At 43.2% G+C, this 21314-nt stretch overlaps 1 protein-coding gene and 1 pseudogene across 1 annotated transcript in view; both read right to left on the reverse strand.

The window, feature by feature from the left end:
• VPS41 (vacuolar protein sorting 41) overlaps positions 1 to 6879 on the reverse strand; it is an 88661-nt gene extending 81782 nt beyond the window's left edge. The window contains exon 1 of the mRNA XM_086811256.1: positions 6323 to 6879. Within this exon, the coding sequence (XP_086667382.1) occupies positions 6323 to 6592 (270 nt within the window). The 5' untranslated portion in view covers positions 6593 to 6879. The remainder of the gene's footprint in view (positions 1 to 6322) is intronic.
• An 8476-nt stretch (positions 6880 to 15355) lies between these two features.
• Positions 15356 to 20055, reverse strand: LOC147629717 (uncharacterized; annotated as a pseudogene).
• Positions 20056 to 21314: the final 1259 nt, after the last annotated feature.

Consider the following 21314-nt stretch of genomic DNA (forward strand, 5'->3'; position numbering starts at 1 on the left):
ATATGTACCCTTTTTGTACCATAGTATATACTGAATTTCCAGCACTTTTCTCTCTCTCTCTCTACTCTCTCTCTACCTGCGTTTTTGCATCAGAAGGTTTCCAAGAGTGTTTAGGGCTGAAAGAAGACTCCCCAGAGCTTCCGCGTGTTACATTGGTATCAGAGCATCAGGCTCAGCCAAGCTAAACGCTGATTCAGTCCCAGATGATGGTGTACAGGTCCAAGGTACAGGAAAGTACACGGATTCGAAGCCCAAGGCGGGAACACAGATCGGGAAGAACTCCCAGGAGGTTTGTTGGTGGTGTTCCACAGTGCCAGATGGGGATGGCAGTTCCGTGAGCCAGATAGGTTCTCAGGTTACGGTCCCAAGGGAGGTTGATCCTCCAAGGGTGATGTGAGAGTGCCAGACTCAGTTCCAGGAATGAAGACGAAGACGAAGACGGTGTTTAGAGTCAGGGCAGGAATGGATTGTGGACTAGAGGAAGACCAGATGCATAGATCTTCATCAAAGACAGAGTGGTTTGAAGAACAGACCGGATTTTCAGAGAAAAAGGTTTGCCAGGGATGGAAGATGACAGAGGGACTTCGGGACAGGATTGGGATGATGACAGTCATCCAAGAGCAGGTTGGATTCCCGTCATCAAGTTTAGCAGAGGGGGATGTCATGTGCATCACAGATGCCATGGACATTCTCAGGGCTAGATCCAGAAGAGGCAAACAGATAAAGACCATGAACCAGTAGAAGATGGACATGGAGCAGGACTTGGAGCAAAGCATGGATCAGAGGGCTGTCGGCTGCATGAAGGCTAATGTCAGCAGTACCAGAAGGGTGTGTCGGCTGAAGGCGCTGAAGTGTGTGGACTGGAGTACAGTCGGCCAACTTGCACAGCAGTCGGGCAGCACTGATGGTCGTGGAACTGGCCGACCAGCAGTCGGCCAGTTTCCCACATACTTCAAGGGCTATAAATAGGGCTCCTTGCTCCTTGTTTTATTGATTCAATCCCACTAGGGGTTTGGATCCTTAGAGGTCCCATAGGGGACAGATTTTAGGGTTAACCACCTTTTTATGAAGGTGGCCAAGGGCTGCAAGATATGTACCCTTTTTGTACCATAGTATATACTTAATTTCTAGCACTTCTCTCTCTCTCTCTCTCTCTCTCTACTCTCTCTCTACCTGCGTTTTTGCATCAAATGGTGCGTTTTTGCATCAGAAGGTTTCCAAGAGTGTTTAGGGTTGAAAGAAGACTCCCCAGAGCTTCCGCGTGTTACATTAGTTGTTATCATTGTGGTCTATGTTGATGACCTCATCTTTACAAGTTCTTATTTTGTGAGGATCCGTTCAGTCATGGATGCTTTCGAGACAAAGTTTGAGATGACGGATCTTGACCTTTTGCATTATTTTCTTGGCTTTGAGATTTGGCAGACCCCTCAGGGTATTTTCTTCTCTCAGCAGAAGTACACACGGGAGATTCTTGACAGGTTTTAGATGAATGTAACACGCGGAAGCTCTGGGAGTCTTCTTTCAACCCTAAACACTACTGGAAGCATGCTGATGCAAAACGTAGACATGAAGAGAGAGTAGAGAGAGAGATATGCTGGAAATTCAGTATATTAATATAGTACAAAAAGGTACTCAGTCCACAGCCCTAGGCTGCCTTCTTGGAAAAGGTGAACATCACCAAAATCTGTCCCTGACTGGGACCCTAGAGACCCAACTCCTAAATGAGTTGAATGAATTACAATGATGAGCATCTACGCCTTTTATAGACTTTTGGATTTCATGGAGTGCTGGCCGACCAGCAGTCCGCCAGCCGACTGGACACAAAATCAACAACATGACGCGCCTGCAGCCGCCTGGTTTCTGATTCAGCCGACAGCCCTTCTGGTCTCAACCGACAGCTCCTGCTTTGCTCTGGTACAACCGACAGGGATCCAAGTCCTTCTCCAATCCAATACTGGCTCCAAACTGTAGCTTGCTCCTAACTCTGGTATTTTTCTGGCTGCCCCTTCTGGACTAGCTCCAGAGAATGTCCATGGCATATTCATGCACATGACATCCCCCTCTGCTAAACTTGATGACGGGAATCCAACCTGTTCTTGGATGACTGTCATCATCCCAATCCTTTCCCAAAGTCCCTCTGTCATCCATCCGTCTCTGGCAACCCTTTTCTCTGAAATCCCAGCCCGGTCTCCAAAACCACTCTGTCTCAGAATAAGATCTATGCATCCGTTCCATCTAGTCCACAATCCATTCTTGCCCTGACTCTGAACATTGTCTTGGTCTTCATTCCTGAGAAATGAGTCTGGCACTCTCACATCACCCTTGGAGGATAAACCTCCCTTGGGACCATTGCCTGAGAACCTATCTAGCTCACAGGACTGCCATCCCCTCTAGCTTTGTGGAACACCACCAACAAACCTCCTGGGAGCTCTTCCCGATTCTGTGTTTCTTGCCTTGGGCTTCATATCCATATACTTTCCTGTACCTTGGACATGTACACCATCATATGGGACTGATTCAGTGTTTAGCTTTGCTGAGCCTGATGCTCTGATACCAATGTAACACGCGGAAGCTCTGGGAGTCTTCTTTCAGCCCTAAACACTACTGCAAGCTGATGCAAAACACAGACATGAAGAGAGAGTAGAGAGAGAGAGAGAGATGCTGGAAATTCAGTATATTAATATAGTACAAAAACATACTCAGTCCACAGCCCTAGGCTGCCTTCTTAGAAAAGGTGAACATCACCAAAATCTATCCCTAACTGGGACCCTAAAGACCCAACTCCTAAATGAGTTGAATGAATTACAATGATGAGCATCTACGCCTTTTATAGGCTTTTGGATTTCATGGAGTGCTGTCCAACCAGCAGTCGGACATAAAATCATCAACATGATGCGCTTGCAGCCGCCTGGTTTCTGATTCAGCCGCCTGGTTTCTAATTCAGCCGACAGCCCTTCTGGTCTCAGCCGACAGCTCCTGCTTTGCTCTGGTACAGCCGACAGGGATCCAAGTCCTTCTCCAAGTCCAATACTGGCTCCAAACTGCAGCTTGCTCCTAACTCTAGTCTTTTTCTAGCTACCCCTTCTAGACTAGCTCCTCCAGAGAATGTGCATGGCATATTCATGCACATGACACTGGGTGTAGACCAGTATCTTCTCCTATGGATACCAGTGAGAAGCTTTCTCTTCTTAATGCTTCTCCAAGGATTGATCATGGACAGTATCGGGTGCCTCAGAAACCAGAGCCATCAAGGGGGAGAAAGTTGATGAATATGGGAATCAGTGTGAGGGATCTGGGAAGAAAAATTGGTGATCTTGTAGAGACCCCCATCATGGACTCCATTGGAAATAGCCGAGAGAGTCTTCCTGTCAATTACTTCGATGACCTCATCATCAAAGTACAAACCAAGTCCCTTCTGAGAAGCTTTGTATACTGAATACAGATTTTTGGAAATCCGTGGTACATGAAGAACATCATGTAAGGTGACAGAGCAACCCAAAGAAACATTACCAACACCGGTGACAGGAAGTGAAGAGGTGTCACCGATGCGAATTGAAGAAGAGAGAGTCTGGTAGTCCTCCAAGATATGGGCCTGATTGGTCATATGGGCAAAAGCACCACTATCACCAACCCATTCCACCGCTTCAGGCGTCTCACTAACCTCTTCAGGAGAAGTCATATATGTGATCACGAGGAGTGAATCTTGTGAAGAAGTGGATGAACCTGTGACTACCATGTATGCAACTTTGGTAGATCCCTCCTCTGAAACTTTGCCTTTATCTTTGGTGTTGTCCTTGTCAGATGCTTTAGAAGCATCTTGGGCTTTATACTTGGTTTTGGCTGCTCTAGAATCATCACAATGAGCAAAGAAGCGAGCCTCAGTATGACCTGATCTGCCATAATAATCACATTCATTGCTTTTGTCCTTGGATTCCTTAGAATCTTGTTTACCCTTGCCTTTGTCTTTATAATTGTTGTTGTTGTTGTTGGTGGTGGTGGAGTTCCCTTTTCCACCTTTGCCTTTGCCCTGGTCAGAGGCACCAAAAGCAAACTCCAACTTGCCTTTTCCGCAAAGCAACCCATGTTACATGGTACAATTCTCGAACCATGTTAGAAAAGCTTACACTCACTTATTGGGTGTATGCCCACACTTTAATGAAGCGTGTACTTGGAAAACCATGTTATAACATATAACTTACAAAATAAACTAAGTGTTATGTACCACTTGTTTACAACCCACAAGCCTGGTCAGAATATAGGTTCACTTGCACGGTTTATGAGAGTGCCCCCAACCCGTGAATTGGGCATCCAGGTCTTACAAGCAATAAAGCATTTCATGCAAAAAAAAAAAACATTTTCCAAGCATGCAAATATGCAATTTTTGTGCATTGAACAATCTCCCTTTCATTTAACTTGTAGTTGGCGGTCATTCCTAGCATAGACAAGACGTCCCCAGGCCAACCGGAACACCGTACTCTGTATCCGGGCATGGACCAAGTCCCTGGCATAGACATAACTCCCCTACCATCTAGGTGCCAATCCACATGACCCTTGGCGTAGACATAAGTCCCCTCAGGGACCAACTAGGTGTCATATCCACACTATAGAGGTCATCCATGGATCCAAAGTGCAAAGAATGCCCAAATGATGTGCAAGTGCTAGTAAAAGTGCACCCACACAGCCTCATGATTCTAATAATGACTTGCCTTTGAGACAGCAAAGGAGGCGAGTGAGTAGAATGTTAAGAATCTTAAAAAGCAACAAGAAGTGGAGATTGAGTTCTGACTCCTGAGCATTGACTTTTGTTTTCAAATGTTGGATTTGTAAAATTTACACTCCACTTCTAGTTAATAGCTACATTTTTTAGATTTTATGGTTATTCGAGACTTGAGCCATCACAATGTCTCTTTTTTAACTTATTTTACTGAGTCTATGAAACACTTAGAAGCCATGTGGATTGTTATTTTGCAAGTTAATTTTATCTTCACTATATGGAATTGAAAAACATCTTTGTTGCTTGTTACTTCTGTTTGCAGTATTGCCAAATCATTTGTCTATCTTGCACTGATCAGGCATGGATAATTAAATCTTGCACATTAATGGTTTAATTTGACATCTCCTGCTTAATAAAAATGAAAATGGCATATTTTTGCATGTCTTGGGGTTTTACTACACTTTAAAACCCTCCTTCTTCCGAGAACCACATGGAGGCATCACTTGACCTTTGGCATATATCCATAGGACATGGATATAGCCACACACTAAAATCAGTTCCTTACAATAACAGCAGATCGATTAACATGCCGTGAGTCATAGGTATGCGAACCAAAAAATTGTCATACTCATGGGATACAAGAAGTGGGTCCAATGGTTTGTTGGATTCCCCCTCCCCCCTCTTTTGCAGTGTACCTGCATTATTACTAAGGGACACAAGTAGCAAGGGATAGAAACTGTTGGCTGTTGCTGAGTGCACTCCATTGGGATAAACTATGGTTGGAGAGTTGAGCACTTATGCTTGTTTTTTCTTTTTACAATTTGATTAAAATGCTCAACTAGTTGCAAGTCATTCTAACTCCCGAGCCCCTTTTCCCCTCTTTTCACCGACTCTAGGAGGGCGTCCCAAGTTCAAGTCCCCCCCGCAAGCCCTCCTTGGCATTGTGTCTGCTTTGCAACCACAAATTGTAATGCCTTTCGGCAGCAGGAAGACTAACCGACCTCCAAGTAGGTGTCAACTTTGCAACTACAAAAGGATCCACCTTATCGTTACAGTGCCGTGTCTTGGCCCAACCACATAATTCTATGAAGGCACATTTTTAGCAAGATGTGCGCCTCCTTCCCATCCAGTTAGACATGTAGTGGGCTAAGTTGTGGGTAGACTATTCCAAGAAAGAAAATCCCATGTGTAAATTTTATAGGCCCAGTTCTTCTTGTCATGGTAAATTGAGGGCAGGTTCAAACAAAAACCTCTATTACATTGAAGCTTTTTGTTGCAGTACAGCAGGTCTATAAAGCAGCTATGTAAGCTTACATTATACATCCTTGTTGCATTTGCTGTATTAGCAGTTTGATTTCCTTGCTATATGCGAGACGCAGGGCCAAAATGGAGATAAATAAATGATGACCTCAAAACTAAATAAGTTTGATTGGATGGTATTTAAAGTAGGTCAGGTCCATGAACAGCCATGCAGGCTAGGTCGCCTTGTAGTTAAGTGATCAATTTGCTTGTGTCTGGGATGCATGCTGATGATGATGATGTATGGTATACTGATGATCTATGGCATAAATTATGACGATGATAATTTTATGTGGCATAATGAGGTACCTGATTGCCTTGGTAATCGAGGAGATGCACTGTGCCATCATGGGTGCCAAGGGCGATCATGCGTTCGGCAACAGTGATACACGAGGCAGCATCATTGGAGAGCAGAGAGGGCATACTGCCTGCCATTCGCTGGTATTTAAGGCGGGGCTCCTCCTCATCAGACGTGTCGTCGCCATCTTCGATCTCCGACCGGGCATCATCCTCATCCTCATCGTACTCATCATCCCCTTCGACCCCATCAACGGGTAGGGCCTGTGCAGGGATCTCCATGGAAGTTCTCAAGTGATTTTTTCCCCTCTATTTCTTCACCAGAGATTTATCATCAACCCTAAGCCTAAAGCTCAGAATCTGGCATTCGATATTAAGATCTCTTTCGGCGCGCAAAGCAGGCGAATAGCTCATAAGAAGGCGTGCAGGTCGATATTGCACAGGACCGGCCTGTCGCGTAGAGAGGGGGTGCAAGAGGATGCAAGGCACGTTTATAGCTTTGCCTCATTACGCCCACGTTGCTGGCAGTAAAGTTCATGTGGGCGTTCCACAAATATAAGCTAATCCTTAAAATCACAATCAAGTTAATAATGTTCTCTTAGGGATTCCGCACAAACAAAGGTTAACGAATAATCCCTTTCAAATCAAGCAAGTAAAACATGTGCTTGGAATATGATGCATTTTACCCACCTTTAACAATTTTTTGTGTTGCTTTCCACAATCCCTTCAAATCAATCAAGTTATTGTATGTGCTAGGAGTATGTATATTCATAATGTACATTTAACTGAGGCTTCAACTTCATCTTCTTGTGGTTAAGCATTTATCTCATGCTACCTAACGTCTTCCTCCTATGTTCACTATTCAATCAATGTTCATGTAAGCTTTCTTTCTTCACATTTGTGCCTCACAAAATTGGAACAATCCAAAAGATTAATGCATTGCCAACACATTAGTCTTATTACTCTCATGAATGTGCAAAGAGTGAAATAAGTGGATAAAGCAATGTGCAAAATGAGCATAGGTAAAAGATTGCATTATTTAAACTATCACGCATGCCTACATGTGCACGTGGGCACCTGCGCCCACTCACATAGGCAAAATAACTTCTACCCTGAAAGGTTCGTGCAATTAATGACATGCACCCCTCTCTAATGCCATAATAAATAAAATAATAGCAATAAATACTTTGCCTAGATAAATATTCTATTGACAACCTATATATTATTATCAAATCTAGACCTATGCACTCCAATTAATAATAAAGTAAATAAACTAGTGACTCTATCGTGTGTCTTAAATGTGAAAATCAGGTATATAAATACCATTAAACCTTGTTTGAGGGCTCATATTGTAAATAAGGCAAACCTTGTAAGCTTTAGAAATATTTAATCTCAAGATTCTCATGGACCCTCGGATGACTTAGGTAAAAACCTACAATCCTTTGGACAAGGATAACAAGCTTGCATTCCCAAGAGAAGTGTGTTCTAACATATTACCTTTGCTTGAATCATTGCATGTGAGGACTCCATCTTGAGGACACTACTTCTACTTTGTAAAATTTTCACAACCACACGACGGGCTAAATACAAACTCGTCGCATATAAGGGCGGGAGACAAGTTATCATAACAAGAAGAGATGCTTCTCCTCCGGCTGGCTGCTTTGTGAGGAGAAGGCTATCTCATACAAGGGGAGGGGGGGGAAACAACCACACAGGTGGTCTTTAATGCCAGATGGGGTCATCACCTCTATCTGTGTGGTGAGGAAAGGGCCTGGCCTCCAAAGTCTCAAGAAGGCTTCCCGTCGTTTTTGCATCATGCGGTCAGAACCTCCTTGTAGCTTTTCCTACTGGCCATAGAGGGTGTGAATAATATCGAGCCATATGCTCCTCATGGTCTTACCGGTGGAGTGTGCATACCCTTGATGGCCTCGTTGCATCTAGCACGCCAAATGTGCCAAGCTACGATGCTACTGCAAATCTCCCATCTCTAGCATGAGCCTGACCTATAGGAGGGGTTGTGACTCATATTGCTACAATACAATGGTGAGAGACCTGAAGGGCTAGCCCTCCCCCATCCTCCTCATAAGCCCTGATCGATCCAACCTCTGTGGCCCAAGTGATAGTGCCCCAAGTGATGATTCGGGTCAATGCCCTGTCCATAACGAAGACGCGGAGAATCCGCTGCCAAATCTACTGAGCCTTCAGGAAATCCCAAAGGCAATGTCGCTGAGACTCCTGGTGGTTGTGCCCACAGTGTGCGGGCAAGTCGTTGACCGACCTCCCACTACCAGCCAAGTATCGACCGCCAAACTCCTATGTGCCATCAACCAGAGAAAGAGTGTGATCTTTCTAGGCCAAAAATTGTCCCATAGCCTCTTCCAGAAATCTGAAAGGAAGCGCTATGATAGGCCTTGTGATTGCCAATGCGTTGCTGCTCTGCAGGTGTGCCATCTATCTCAGGCATCTGGATCCTGTGGCCAAGCCGCATGGTATATGCAAAGAAGGGGGCGTCCAGAGTCTCCTCCCTATCGCAATATCATGCCAAGTCCACTCTCATGGGTCCCGCTGCAATCGTGTGAGAGGTCGGCACTCCCAAATCCATAGTCTCTCCCTAGCCACCTTGGCCGGTACTGGATCTATGTGCCTGCATGTGCTCGAAAACCGATCACCCTCACCCTTTGCAAGGTGCAGCCTCTGAAATCCTCCAAAAGGAAGCTCTGATCTCTTTAGTCTACCCTGGGATCCAATAGAGAAAGTGAGCAGACCACTGTCCTCATGTGCTCCGTGGACCTCCACAAGAATATCGTGTCTGTGGGTAAACACTCCTAACCACACTGGGGGATTGGGTCTAGAATAGGCATCAGCCACTCCTGAGGGATAGCTGAGTCAATGTCAATGCTGAGCCTATCTTGGCCCTGGATCCCTGTCAAGCCTCTCTCTTCTTCCTTGAGGGGTAATTGCCTGTGTGAAATCTAGTCTCCAAGAGACCTGGCTGGTCTCGTGCTCAAGGCTCCCCAAGATACATGCGATCGGGCCCCCAACATGCGGCCACTGGGTAAATGGATCAAGGGGTTCCAGACCAAAGGTTGCCGCTCCTCTAAGGTAACTGGAACTATCTGTTTGAGGACTGGCTTGAGATGATCCCAAGCCCGAAGTAAAGTGGCTGCAAATCTATCCTCAAAAGCTGGGCTAAAACCACGCGCTCTCATCTCTGTGAAGATCCATCGCGGGTACTCTGCGGCCACGGCCCTCCAAGGCTTGGAGTGCGGGTTGAAATTTAAGCTAATAAGAAATCCTTCCAGGACTCACCAAAACAGGAAGGAGTCCTCTGACAATTAGCTTGCCCAATAGGGCATGACTCTGAATAGTTGGATTAATGAGCCCAAGCCCCCCTCTGCTACGTGGCTGAATGATCACTCGCCATGCCACCTTGGCCCTGGCTGGCCTCCCATCGCTTCCGGCCCATAAGAAGTTCCAGATCAATAGTTGAACTTGGCCAATGCAAGCCCTAGAAAAGGCCCAACACGAGTGATGTACCACATGGTGGCTAGCATACCTGGTTTGCCACCACCACTCTGCCTGCTAGGGAAAGCCTCGGTGAGCTCCAATATAAAATCTTCTTTCAAATACTCAGAAGGAGCGGGGCGAGCTACTTCTCAGGAGAGATATCAATGCCAACCTGGAAGCTAAGATATCGAATTGGAGTGCCCCTCGGGATCCATTAGAAAATCCTCAACTGGTCATCACCAAGTTGGGGCAGATGCTGAGCCTACCCAAAAACCACACGACTTGTGCCAGTTGATTTGTGCTCCTCCTGAAGCGCGGTGGAAAACCTCGATCACCTTCGCAAATCTCTGAAGATTCCACACATCTCCTGCAAGCAAATCTGGTTGTGTCATCTACAAACTCTGAGTCTAGCAGCTCCTCTTCCGTGCGGAGGGGAAGCCACAATCCCTGAAGCCTGGTCTCCTGGGTGGAGAGGAAACTACTCAGGGCATCGGCGAGACGAATAGGAAGAGGTAAGGTCCCAAAGGATAGCCCTGTCTGACTGAGCGGGAGAGGGGGAATTTGTCGCCCCATGGGCTCCCTAAATGAGAGCCTGCTGGCTGTGTGAGGCTGAATACAATCCTAAGACTCCATGATTCCACTCCATGGGGAATCCCATTTGGCGCATAGTTCCCTCTAGAAAGCTCCAATAAGCCTTCTCAAAGTCTAAGAGTAGCACAATAAGGTCCTGTTGCACATCTTGGGGCTGAAGCTGTCATCTCCCGAGAAGGTGAAGATATTGTCCAGAATGCTCCGATCCTGAACAAAGCCGGTCTGAGTGTCATGGATCAAGTCTAGGAGAAAGGGTTGTAGTCTCCTACTAATGGCCTTAGCCAAGATCTTATAGGTTGTCCCTAGAAGAGTGATGGGTCTCCACTGTCGGATCTCCAATATGTCACCACCCTCCTTGGGAATCAAGTGAATCAAGCCCTCTGAGAGCCTCTCTGGCATGGCACATGTGATGATAATCTCATTACAGGTAGCACTAAGGCCACCTTCCATGAGGTCCCAAGGTGAAGAAAAAAGGAGACTAGAAGCCCATCCTCCCTCGAGCATTTGCCCATGGGAAGTGCTAGCACTGCCTTTGCCAACTCCTCGACAGTAAAAGGTGTCAATAAGAATGACGGAAGAGAGGGGGGAACCACCTCCCTCATATGCCCCCAGACCCTCTCGCGTGCTTCCACCACCTATGGAGATATTGGGGTGCCAATGAGGAGGGATCGAAAAAAGTCCGTGGTGATGGCTCTCACATGGGGGGGATCTGAAATAATAACTCCATCCTGGCCATGCAACCTGCGAATACCGTCTCTCCTCTTGTGGGGGCCAGCAATCTCAAAGAAGTCCCCTATGACTCTATTGCTTGCCTGAGTCCAGAAAGAGGCCCGTACTCCACCCTCCTCTACTCTATGGATCTAATCTCCGTGCGAGTGGCATCAAGTTGACTCTCGATCCATTGGCTATCCGAGGACCTCTCCTATAGCCGCTACTATATAGAGGCAAAAATCATCCGCAGACTCCTCTCCTTCTCTTGAAAGCCCTCTAATCGGCTCTAGGCTACCTCCTGCAAAGAAACAGCTGACCTCCCCTAAGCCCTCATCCATTGTATGCATAGCAAAGCCTGAAAGAAAATCCAAACCCACCTATATCTACTCTATCCTACTGCATATCTTTGGGTCCTGAATGAGGCTGTCTGGGATCCTCAAGCTCATCTATCTATCATGCCTCTAGGGTCCTCTAAGGACAGAATAACTGGGATGTGGTCAAAAAATGTGGTGCCTGCCAAAATACCAATCATACCCCCTCGGCTGCAGGCCCACTCATCCACATAAAATCTATCAACTCTAGAGAGGTTAGGGCCTCCTATCCGATCTCAAGAAGAAAAGGCTCATGGGGCTACGCCCAAACTCTGGAAGATGCCATGGGTCCCGTCCCTTGACTGCAAGAACCAACTCCTCCCAGGCTGAGTACTTTGCTCCTAAAATTATGGTCGTGCCACCCCCAAGTCTATCCTCTACTCCCTCTATCATGTTGAAGTCACCACCCAAGCACCAAAAGTCAGCCTGAGGAAGGGCCTGCCGTACTAAGCTCCAAAGAGGACTCTATCTATAATAGTGTTTGGAGTGTAAACGTTGAGGAAGCTAATGATATCCTCTCCGCTCTAGTAATGGTAATCCACTGTGCATGCTCGAGGACGATGACTCCTGAGCCAGATACTATCGAAAGTATGTGCTCTCACTGGCAGAAATAACACCCCTCCCTATGTCCTAGAGGGGCCAAAAGATGGGGACCATAAAGTGTGACTCCTACTTGGAAGAATCTTCCCGCATCTCCAGGTGTGCCCCTCAGAGGTGATGCTCCTGGAGGAATAAAATGTCTATGGGTCCCCCAACCATGGCTCTCTAGAGCTCGCCGCGTAGGACACCTCGTCTCTAAAAGCATTGAGGCCCCCTAAACCCTGAATGTTCCATGTAACAATCCGCATATCGGTCTTTGTGTGACGCAGCACTAGCGGAGCTGCCCTCCACTCAAAGAGTCTTGGGCGGGGTTTAGACGGGGAATAATCACAATCCGTGCAGGGGCAAAGGCGCGACAAGTGGGCACTAATCCTTTCCTCCATGTAACGCCACTTTGTACGAGTGCAAGCGTATGTATGCTCTAGACTCCATCTATCACAATAGAGGTATCTGTAAGAGGGGGGAAGAGGTACCATGACATAAGTATGCATGAAAACAAAAAGTAGCACCTCCATGCTGGAGGCTACCATCTCCTCGCCCTGGCCTCGGCGGTGAGCTAAACCTCCAAGCTCCATCCTAGCTAAAGGCCAAAAATGGGTGAGAATATCGATGATGCAAAGATCTTGAAGGTGCTGGGAAAGCTCAACTACCTGGCCGTGGATGGCAGCTGCTACCATCTCGGTGTCCCACTCTATCCCCAGGGCTACACTGAAGGGGCAAGGCAATAAGCTAATATATGGGATGAAATTCAAGCTGATTTTCAACTGGTATGGGCTAATTTGCAACACCTTTTTAAGCATTCATTTGCTCCACATATGGCTTCCCTAGCATTGTACAAAGGTAGGAATGTATCAAAGATGTCTTGCGAGCATACATTCTACTATTTTTTTGCATAAAGCATGGATTGAACTATGCTCTCAACAAAGACAACATCTGTACTCACCAAAATCTGCTTTGTGGCCAAATGGTAGAGTCTATACCCTTTGCTTTCTAAGATGTATCCCACGAAAATACATTTTACCATCTTATCATTCGGCTTATTGCCATGTTGTTGCATAGGCACAAGAGAATAAGCAAGACAATCAAAAACATGCAAATGAGCCACATAGGGCTTCCTACTAATCCAAGCTTCATAAGGGGCAATTATCTACAAGGCCTTGGTGGAACATCTGTTCAGCACACATAACTTCCTCTAACCAAGAAACATGAGGCAAATCCTAGCCCTTAATCATGCAACATGTCATCTCCATGAGAAATATGGTCTTCCTCTCAGCAACATCATTTTGCTGAGGTGTATAAGGTATTGTGTATTAATGTTTTATGCCTCTTTTAGCCATATATACATGAAACTCCTTTGACATATACACCCCCCCTCTGAAGGGGTGCCAACTTTACATACAGATACATTTTTAATCATGAAACAAAGTTTCAAAAGCATGTAAAAAGCCTTTGATTTTTCCTTCTACACCCAAGTGTTCTTGAAGTAATCATCAATAAAACTCACAAAGTAGAGATATCCCTTAATCGATGGTGTCCTCATCATGGGACCACATACATCACTATGTATAAGTTGTAATTTATGGATATCCCTAATTGATCCATCTTTCAAGAATGATGCTCGTTGCATCTTGTGCAAAATGCACCCCTCACATGCATGTTTGATAGGGACCTCAATATTTATTAACTTTGACACCATCTCTTGCCTTGTAAGGTGTAACAAACCACCAAAATTCAAGTGACCAAAGTGTAGAACTCGTCACGTCAGATATAGGTGCAATTTGTCACTTCACAAATAATGGTTAAAACTCATCACTAAAAAATAAGAATGGTGCAAATTGTCAAATCCCAAAGAATGTTAAAAATGTCATCAATGCTTGAAAAAAATGTTTTTTTTCAACCATGTAAAGTAAAGACAATGTTATGAATAAACCAGGATTTAGCCCTCAAAATTGCACATATGCTGGGACATATGTATAACTAAAATAATCCAAAACTTGATCAGGAAAATAAGGACAATGCAAAACTCTAACTGGGAATTTGAAATTTTAGCTAGGAAATTTACACTACAAACTGGGTTATGTAAGCACTGCTTGTCATGACACAATACATATTATCGAGGATTAAATAAATATGTTTATGGCATATTAAAATGCCAAATACTTCCTTGTGAATTGGCTAGCCTATGGGCCTGATGCTGGTTTGATAAGACAAGGCTGATCAAGCATGAAGGCGACATCCCTAACAAAGAGAGTTGGTTGATGAATAATCATATGGTGATTGCGTTGCAAACCTAAGACATGCATGTAAACATAGTACATATGCTTGCATATAAGAAATGGTTTGTGCTCCATCTCTCTCCTTTGAAAATCTTGACACCTGCAGTAAGGTTCAACCTTGATGTGCATATCATAGCAATTCTCTATTATCAAGCAAAAAAATCACAGACGTGACTCCTTTGAAAATCTTGACACCTACAGCAGTAAGGTTCAGCCTTGATGTGCACATCATAGCAATTCTTTTTTATCCTTGCCAATAATGTCACTAGTGTTGCATTCATAGTATTGGGTTGCAAGCCTTTTCTCATCTTCTTTTGATATCCTGTACCTCCACTTTTTAGTTCTCTTGCTAGAAGATGGAAGGGAATGGTCAATGTGTCCTGCATGTATGACACTTTGTCATCTTAGTTCTACTGAAAATGGTGATAATGACAGTTTTCAAGTTAAACCCTGCTTGATTAAGTCTTGCTAGCTCCTCTTTTGTGACATTGGTTACCAAGATCAACAAGCTATCTGGATGGCGTCTCTGGTGGATGCTTGATAAGTTTTTCCACACCCCATGTATGCTCTACATCGTGATTACAAGACCACATCCATTGAGATATTTGCATTCCATCATATGTTCTTTCTGACCAGAAAGAAGGGGCCACTAGTTCTCTCATGACCTACTCTCCATCGTGTTTGTGCACCTTCTTCTTTGTATCAATCCAAAACACTTTCTTTTGCAATGAGGTGGCATTCTCCTAATGGCCCACAATGTCTTGTGCACATTTTCCTTGACAACTATCATTACGTCTCTAGAGTCGGCCATTTGCACATATGATTCTCTTCTAGCCTTTTCATCATCCTAGTTAGATTCATGAAAACAAACAACTGTCTCGTGTGGATGTAGTGGCTGGTTTGACAAGCTTGTGTTAAACTTAATTTTTTGTGGATGTCCGCGTGAGTTGCAATGCCTTGATTCCATTACATGACCTGGTCTATGTGAGCTATTCTCTATGTTTAACCTCTTCTTTAATTGCACTATTTCTTTCACCATGAAGTAATGGCTCCTCAACCATAGGGGTACCATCAACTACTCCTTGCACCACACGGGCAACATAAGCAGGACATGGCGTGCTACCAGAACCAACTCTCTTGAGAAAAGTATCCATATCGGGTCCATTCCCATTATAGCGACTAGTCAAATATCCAAGTTTCTTTGCACATTGAATATATGAATTGATCACATCGGAGACACATGCATCATACAATGAAATCTTCCTCTTTCCACCTTCTTCAACTAGCCAGCTAGCATGCACACTTTTTAAAAAGATTTGTATTTGGAATGGCCTCCCACTCACAAGGACTTATATTATCCTACAAGGTCCAAAGATTAGTAATACTCTCTAAATTCCTTGAACATCTACTTCAGGAAAAAAAACCAAGGATGACATAATACATGCATCCATGTGTAGGCAGCCCCAACGAGAGATTTTGTCTTTCCACCATTTAAACCATTTTTCTAATGCTTTAATATTTTCCTTTGGCACGGTCCCATCTCCCCACCATTTTCTAATTATTTTAGCTCACCTGGATGCAGCCTCTATTGTTTTACATAACCTCCACTCCTCACACATACTTACATGCTCTGCTCTTTTATCGTTTGGGACAAGTTTCCTTGTGTGCTTTTTCAAACTCTGTTCCCAGTGAAAAAGTCATGATCTCTCTTGTCCAACCAGTACGTTATCAAACCCCCCCCATTGTACACTATCCGAATTGCAATCCAATTGTCTCCTACTTCATCTGCCATGAAGTCAGTAAAGCTAGTCTCATTGGATGCCCACATTGAACCATGATAGCATTAAGGTTCTCCCAAAACAAGATCCGTGACTCTACATCCTCTTCCTTTGTCTCACAAATAGAAATAACCATCAATCCCTTCAAGCTAAACCAAAAGTATATGCATTAGTTACATTAAAACATCGTCTTAAACTTTTCATCATAGGTTTAGAGAGCACACAAATTGTACCTCGTGTCATAGGCAGAACACGACATTGTTGCCCACCCATCAATTCTATGTGTATGATCAAACTGCACACGTCCCCTTGTCCTATTCGACGCACGCGGTTCACAAGGTCTACCCTAGATCCTGGGCCTTTTGTGGGAATTTTGAAAAGAAAGCATTTATCTCATCAGGGCCACCTTGACCAGGAAATCGACTGCCATGGAAAAATGGGAACATACACTTCCTTTTTAATTGGAAAGTGTAATTAGATCCATCCCCTATAATAAATGCCTCCTTATGTTTCTCATAGACCACAAAGCTCTTGAACCTACAATCAAGAGAAAAACATTACATATCACATCCATTATAATTTTATGTCACATTAGGCTTTTCTAATTAAGTTTAGAGCAAAAGGAACTTGTCTTTAATTTTGCACTAGTGGCATCATCTCTTCCAAGAAATTTAAATTTAATGAAAACAACAAAAATTTCCATCATGCATCTTTCTATGCATAGAAATTAATTTCAATAATTAATATCAATGATATCCATGCATATTCATAGATGAATATGTACATGGAGTAAAAAAATATTTCTTTTAGAATGCACAAACGGTGGGAATTACTCTTTTAGAATAACATAAAAATAAACTTTATTTTTCACAAAATTCAAGAAAATTTTGCCATAACCTCCTTTGTATGGCTGACCAATTCTCAATTTTTACATTCTAATATCAATTTAAAATTAATCCCAATTTTTGCTAAGCTCGGTGTCTCCCATAGCACCATTGTTATCCAAAACAACGGTGTCTCCCATAGCACCATTGTTATCCAAAACAAGGGAGTCCAAAACTATTTGATGGGCCACAATCATTTGACTTTTTTGTGGACCACTCCCTCTATCCACCCTCAAAATTGTCTGAACAAGTTTCCTTTTCCTTTCAATAGTTGCTCTTGATGTCCCACTTTGGACCCCATGTTTGTGCTTTCCCACGTGCACCACTAAGCGTGCCATGCCTTCATCTTTAGGTAGCACATAGTAGATCATACAATTGCATTTTGCAATACAAGAAACAACTTTCTTTTGCAAATAATGACATGTTATTCTTGTCCTCTCCTCTTATGTCAGAAGTCCTCTTCTTACTTGCTTGTTCAAATATCCATAAAAGTAGGAATCATTGATCTTCTTATTATTCAAATAGTATTGATGTGTCACCCTATGACACTTGAGTGAACCTAGGCAATAGCTTAGCCAAACAATAAAATTTATAGACATGTTTGTTCTTTGTGACCTTGTCCATATATGACCATCAAATCTTTACTCCATGCCATTGATTGTTTTACATTGGTTGTATGTAGGTGGGAGCTCAGACACAATGTCTCCATTATACTCCCTTAGTAACTCAAAAATAGGATATGGTCCCTATGATTTATAAAGTAATTTCCTCAAGTGGTGGGCACCTATAAACTCCAATATCCATGACATGCCTCTTCTTTGGATCATCTTTGCTATTGTCTATATTCAAATGTCTATCTTTATCAATCTTCACGAAGTCCAAAATGTCACCGTTTGACCCCTCAGGGAGGTCTCCTATAGGTCATCACTGGGATTAGTATTTGGTAGGTCATTCCTTTAGGTTGAATAAATTGTTGGTGTTCTCTCAAGGTCAACTATCTCTATGTCCTCATTATCATTAAAAGTCCCTCTGTCATTGCATAGATCAACATCCTCTTCACTATTAGCAACATATAGAGAGGTACTAGTGTGTATCATGACATAACTACTTGACAATGAAGCATCCAACAAGTAATATTGTAGGCCCTCAAGATCCCATTAAGAGGGTGCTTCCACTTCTGTAGTTTCACTACCAAATTGAATCACCGCATTCAATGTAACAAGCTTGAAATATGGAGGTAATAGAATTTGTAAGAAATAGGCACTCAGTGTAGGAGCTTATCCCCTCTCATCTGAACTTGCCAACTAAGGTTATGTGCATCAATAGTCCATGAGATAACAGCCTCTGCATTTTCCATTTTCATATTTTCTTGTGAAACAATTATTTTCTTAGGTTGTAAGCAAGTAGATGTTAATTATTTTCTTAGGTTGTAAGCAAGTAGATGTTAATTAAGGAGAAAGGTAAGAGTAGGGGCTACGTTGCTTTCATTAAACAAGCCACAACTACTTTATAAGAATTTGGGCATGTCTAGTGATTATCGTGAGATCCTCTTATTAGGAAGAATAATACACTCTTTCCACCTCGCATCATTCTTTAAAAGAATTACTCTCAAGATGCACATTTATTATTCACATCTCTATAGATTTTAAGAAATAATTTAGGCTAGTGCTAGAAAAAATCCTTTTTAGAACCAAACAAATAAGAGCAGCTGTAAATGCAAGCCATCCATCAATAGCAAAGGCTCTTACTACCCAATCCCATCCTATTGTGAGGAGACCTCCAACTCTAGATGCACTAACCAATGTTGCATCATCGAAACACGTCCCCTACTAACAGGTAGGATATTGCCTAAATTAGGACTCTATGAGGCGCCATGCTAATTTTGTTATCGTCATGGGACAAACTATATAGGTACAAGACACAATGTTCATGAATAAGGGTCATTAAAATATAGACCCTCCCTACTGTGCCTTCGACGAATGAGGTGAGTGACATGCATATGAACATGCTCTTGGAGAATTTTTCATGTGCAATGTTTAAAAATCATGTGAACTATATTTGTTTTGATTAATCAAAAGATTTGATTTTTTTGAAAAAAAATAATATTTCTATTAGCTTTTAATATTGTTGACGTTGAGATTAGAAAACACTTGGAGAGGCACCCTTATCAATATGGTACATATAGAAAAGATGAGTTTATGGTGCGCAAGGAAGATGGCGATGTTGTTGGGGTTTTGGTAAAGATGCAATCATTACTAGGTTGGCTCTAGACACGCTTTCATTAAGGGCAACAGCTGGCACCATTCATAGCTGTGCTACAACCCTAAACTGAATAGAAAAGATGAGTTTACCGTATTATCAAACATTCATTATCATCATCCTCATCATCATCCTCATGAGTGCTACAGCTACGAGAAGTTGCCGCTGCTCATTGCTGGCCTGTGGGTTGTTGATCCGAATGAATTAGCAGTAGCCTGTTCTGCTTCAACATTAATGGCATATTCTTGAGGCTTGTTGACCCAGACACAGTGCAGTGGTGGCCTCCTGTCTCTAGTATGTCCATTGCTCGCATGCAACCTCGAAGACACACACAGTTACTGCAGTTGATCTACTCTTTTCCTCCTCCTACTTTGGTTCAACATCTCTCAGCTGAAACGAAGTGTTTCTCTTGCAGGTCTGAGCTCAAACAAAGTGCTTCCCTTCACTCTGCAAAGATATGATAGCCTTAAGGTCCCCATTGTCTAAGTACTCTTTAAAAGCTCAAGGAGCACCTCCACACACGCGGATGCTTAAAGAGCCCAAAATAGTGTGTCGCGAGCATCACGAAGCCCAGGGGGGTCAAAGTTGCAAGCACAATACTCCAATCCTCAGTATCATCCTACTAGAATGAGCATACATGAGCTGTAAGTACTCTTTGAAAGCTCAAGGAGTACCCGCGCGTGTGGGTGCTCAAAAAGCTCAGAACAGCTTCATCTTCACATCTCCAACATCATTGGGCACAACTCCATCTGGAATAGTTGCATCCATCGCAACTTTTGTACCATTATTTTTTACTATTTTTGAGCGTGTGACTGCAATGGCTGGAGATACAGACTAGCAACACGCCATGAACGTTGCTCACCACATAGCATTGCGAGCATGGCATTTGCATTTGTGCAAGAGGCAGTCACATAGATCCCCTATTTTCATCATAGAAAATGAGAGATATGACTTGGACACATTTATGGCTTCATGCATTGCGTGAGATGGCCTACACCTTGTGTGTGTGTGTGTGTGTGGGGAACCATGCTTTGCCTTCATGCATGTAGACATCACCCTAAAAAGAATTCTTGTAAATTTAGAGACCAGAGTTAAAATGTGAAATATAGAGCTACATATTCATTGATAGTGAGAGAACTTACACATTGCTAGTGAGAGAATGGTCTTAACGCTAATGATTAGATTGCTTATGAGCTAAGATGTAGTTGCTAAATTTTGGGGAACATGTATGCGTTCATGTGATTTCGTTTAAAATTGGTCTTATGCTGCATACATTGTTGATATGGCTCCTAAGAGAACTGGTAGAGCCAATAATGCTGGTCAATCCAAGTATGGAAGAGGTCAGTGATTTCGCTGTATTAAATTCTTGTTGAGTGTAAATTAGTGGTGAATCAAGGATGGTATGTTTTTATGCTATGTTTGGTATATGAAAATTGTTCATCTCTATGAAATTGTTTCTTTATCTCAAATTTGAATATTACTTGTTAGGGCATTCCGATCATGATGCACATCATGTTTGCATCAAATTCATGTTCCTCAATGTGGAGAAGAAGAAGGAGGAGGGAGTGCTCTTATTGGTCATGGACACCACCAATGCATAAGTCCCTATTTTCGTTTAATGTTTTATGCATGCATTTGTTAAAGGGATCTTATTTGTACTTATTGTGTATTCTATTAGTATCACACGAGAACATGTGAAGCCAAATTTAGGGCATGAAATATACATGTTTCTTAACTTTGGCATCGCGGAGAGTATCCTTCATAAATTAACCTCCAAATAGCGGAGGTGAGCGAAGATTAAGATAGAGACTTGGTACAACTCTCCATGCATCCTTATAGCGCAATTGGTTTGGAAGGTAATTGTTTCTCAACCTTGGTTTTCATATTGCTTGCAAAGTGTGGCTTGGAATGTTTAGTATGCTTGTATGCATACACAGGATGAATTTAATACCTTCTCAAAGAGGAAGAGCATCTTAAATCATTAGGACTTCATGGAAGAGAATTGGAGATCAAATTAGAAGAAGGAG

The sequence above is a fragment of the Cibotium barometz genome, chromosome 17, assembly GCF_041138505.1.
Source record: "Cibotium barometz isolate CiBa-2024 chromosome 17, ASM4113850v1, whole genome shotgun sequence".
Lineage (NCBI taxonomy): Eukaryota > Viridiplantae > Streptophyta > Polypodiopsida > Cyatheales > Cibotiaceae > Cibotium > Cibotium barometz.